At 35.5% G+C, this 3,100-nt stretch overlaps 1 protein-coding gene across 1 annotated transcript; it reads right to left on the reverse strand.

Moving 5' to 3' along the window:
- Positions 1 to 913: 913 nt before the first annotated feature.
- Positions 914 to 1,233, reverse strand: LOC125503010 (the record flags this gene model as incomplete). Its single annotated transcript, XM_048662702.1, is given in 1 exon segment — positions 914 to 1,233. A coding segment is annotated over 1 exon segment (64 nt), but the record flags the coding sequence as incomplete, so codon positions are not given.
- Positions 1,234 to 3,100: the final 1,867 nt, after the last annotated feature.

Raw genomic sequence — 3,100 nt, forward strand, 5'->3', positions numbered from 1 at the left:
CAACGGGCTGCTTGCAACTTTCACAAGGCAAAAACAAAAAAACAATGAATTCGGGTACTTCAAGTATAAAATTCTAGCAAATCTACTAAGAGAGTTATTTTTGAAAACCCGCCAAAAATGATCAGAAATCAGCCAAATGTCGCGATCTCTAAAAAAAATCAGAACTTCCCAACTACTCCAACGGGCTACTTGAAACTTTCACAAGGCAAAACCAATGCATTCGGGTACTTGAACTATAAAATTCCACAAAATATAGTCAGAGACTTAATTTTGAGAAGCGCCCAAAAAAACTGTAAATTACCTACATAAGACATTCTCTGAAAAAGGAATGGAAACTTCTTAACTAATCTACATTCCGCACATAGATAACGAAGGATCCTCCACTCCTATGACGCAGCTGATTAGAACCTCCAATCGGTTATCGATCGTTTCTCAATTTTATTATAATTTTGATCAAAAAAATGTGCATCAAGCTTAATTAAACTGAAAATATTTTTCAATTTTTTAAGTACAGGAAATTACTGTTTGAAATTGAACAATGGGACGAATTGGCCTGATGATCGCCAAGAAGGGAAGCTGAAACGTTGGCATTCCTCAGAAACATATCAATAATAGACGGACTTTTTCTGTGTGGCGCCTGTTCATTTTCCTGGTATTAAGAAGGGACGTCGAAGGTTATAATTACGAAGCTTGTTACTTTATCATGATTAATAATTATCGTCGCATTTTTTTCAAACAAACAGCAATTTCATTATCTCGACTGGTACCTTGATCAGGTGACGTCGGTTTTTATGAGCATTTCACTGGTAGGAACGATTTGCCAGTCAAAGTTCCTAGTGAAGTTTTACGAAAATTCGCTCCTAGAGGAGGAGGCGGAGGAATAAAATAATGGAAGAACCACGACGAAAAGTTACCTGAGAGTGCGTCGCAGGAAAATAGCCGGAAACAAGCAGCAGGGCGACTATTTGAAGCCACATAGTGCACCCTTTCAGAGTCAATCACTCGAGCGCCTGAGCTTTGCGTGCTCAGCAACGCGACAACCCGAAGAAAAAACGCGCGTCTTGGTACTGGGGGCACCGAAAAAACAACATAGCGACGCTTCCGAGCCGTATCAGTAGCCGGATCGAATGCATTTGTCTTATCTAAAAATACGAAAAGACGCACCACACGTGCTAGTCGGACAAGGGAACTGGTTCGCCACGATCCGGCTTCCGAGAGTTGAATATCCCAACTGCAGGAATTTTACAGTCAAACCTGCTCGGCCACCGACAATGCTAAAGCTCTCGTACAGTACCCGATTTTCTTTGGGCAGGCCCCTGGATGGAACCTGCAGTTTCTCCATTTCTTCACCGCGCCTGAAGCAGGGGAAGGAGAAGATCAGCAAGTGTTGACTTTATCACTTAGCAGCAACTAACAGAAGGACGAAATCTGATTCTTATTGCATCGGAGTTTACATCGAGTGTTTCTTAAATTTATGGCTGAAGGCGATGAGGATTCTTCATCAAGGCGAAGTAAACACAAACTAGAGGTGTGCTAAACGGTTATTTATCTGTAACGGTTCAGTTCCACCTTGGTAATAGGTTTCAAAATCATGTTACCACTAATCAGGAACTCTTTGTAGGCTCTTTTGCACGTCTTGTGCGTCACTAGAGGCAGCAGAAAAAGGTTACAGTTTATTACACTGTCGCGTTCTGCAGCTGAATTCCCAAACATTAGCTTTATTCGCGGTAGCAATTCAAGATCGGTTCAGAACCGAATTAGGGGGCTCGGTTCACGATCCTGCGTTCCGCGAACGCTTTTAGAACCATCTTTTAGGCCGAAAGTAGTACCAACAGGATTTTCGTTACTTTGTGTCTAACAGTAATTTCCTTAAACTGAAATGCAATGGAGTGAAAGTGAAAATACGGAATTGCTGTGTTTTTTATGATCATAGTTTATCTGCGAAAAGTGGTAGTTTTTGATTATTTTGCTAAACGGTTATTTTTCTGTAACGGGTTACAACGTTCCAGTTTCACCTTGGTAATAGGTTTCAAAATGAGGTTCCAAAAGGAACATGTTACTTTTTAAATTTTGCACTAAAAATGCAGAATGACGATGATAGTAGAGACAGTGATGATATATAATGGTTTCCTTTAGAGTAACTACTTAAAATGACTTCTTAGAAGTAACTAGTTTGAGAACAAAAAACTGATAATAAACTAGAGTGATTAAATAAAATATACAGTTTATATGCGAAAACGTTTAAAAATATCATTTTCATTTAAAAATTAATTAACATTGAAGAATAAAATTGTTTGCAGATGCTTTTTACTGATTCTAGTTCTTCGCGCGCTTATAATAGCACCCGCTTTAGAAAATAATCTCTCGCATTTCGTTTCACAATAACATTAAATAATCTACAATAACAACAAACATAAATGCGTGTTTGGCAAACCTAGACGAAGTACAAGAGTTTATGAGACAGTTCAAAAAAAAACCCTTAAGTCGGCAAACGAAAAATATTTCTTTTCGCTCTGAAATATTTTCTATTCACTGATCAATGAAAACTCAGATCATAAGTTCTAAAGTTTATTCATATTTATTAAAAATATAATATTAGTAACTTTTTGGCTGTTAGTGGTGTCATATATAGACACAAAAAGTATTACGTACTAGGAAAAACTATTTTTATTTTATTTGTTTCATGCTATTTAAATATTAGGAACAAGTATTTTTGAAATAACATTTAAATAGTATTTAAAAAATATTTTCTTTTGCTTTGAAATATTTTCTATTCATTGACCAATGAAAATTGAAATATTATGTTCTAAAGTTTGTTCCCACTTATTAAAATAATAGATTAGTAACTTTTTGCGTGTTTGTGGTGTTATATACAGACACAAAAAGTATTACGTACTAAGAAAAACTATTATTATTTTATTTGTTTCATGCTAATTAAATATTAGAAACAAATATTTTCTAAATAACATTTAACTAATATGTAAGAAATATTTCTTTTTGCTTTAAAATATTTACCGTTAATTGACCAATGAAAATTGAGATAATATGTTCTAAAGTTTGTTCACACTTATTAAAAGTAATATATTAATAACGTTTTGGG

This window comes from Dendroctonus ponderosae, unplaced genomic scaffold (genome assembly GCF_020466585.1).
Source record: "Dendroctonus ponderosae isolate FM_Combo_2020 unplaced genomic scaffold, Dpon_F_20191213v2 Dpon_F_20191213_11, whole genome shotgun sequence".
Taxonomy (NCBI): domain Eukaryota; kingdom Metazoa; phylum Arthropoda; class Insecta; order Coleoptera; family Curculionidae; genus Dendroctonus; species Dendroctonus ponderosae.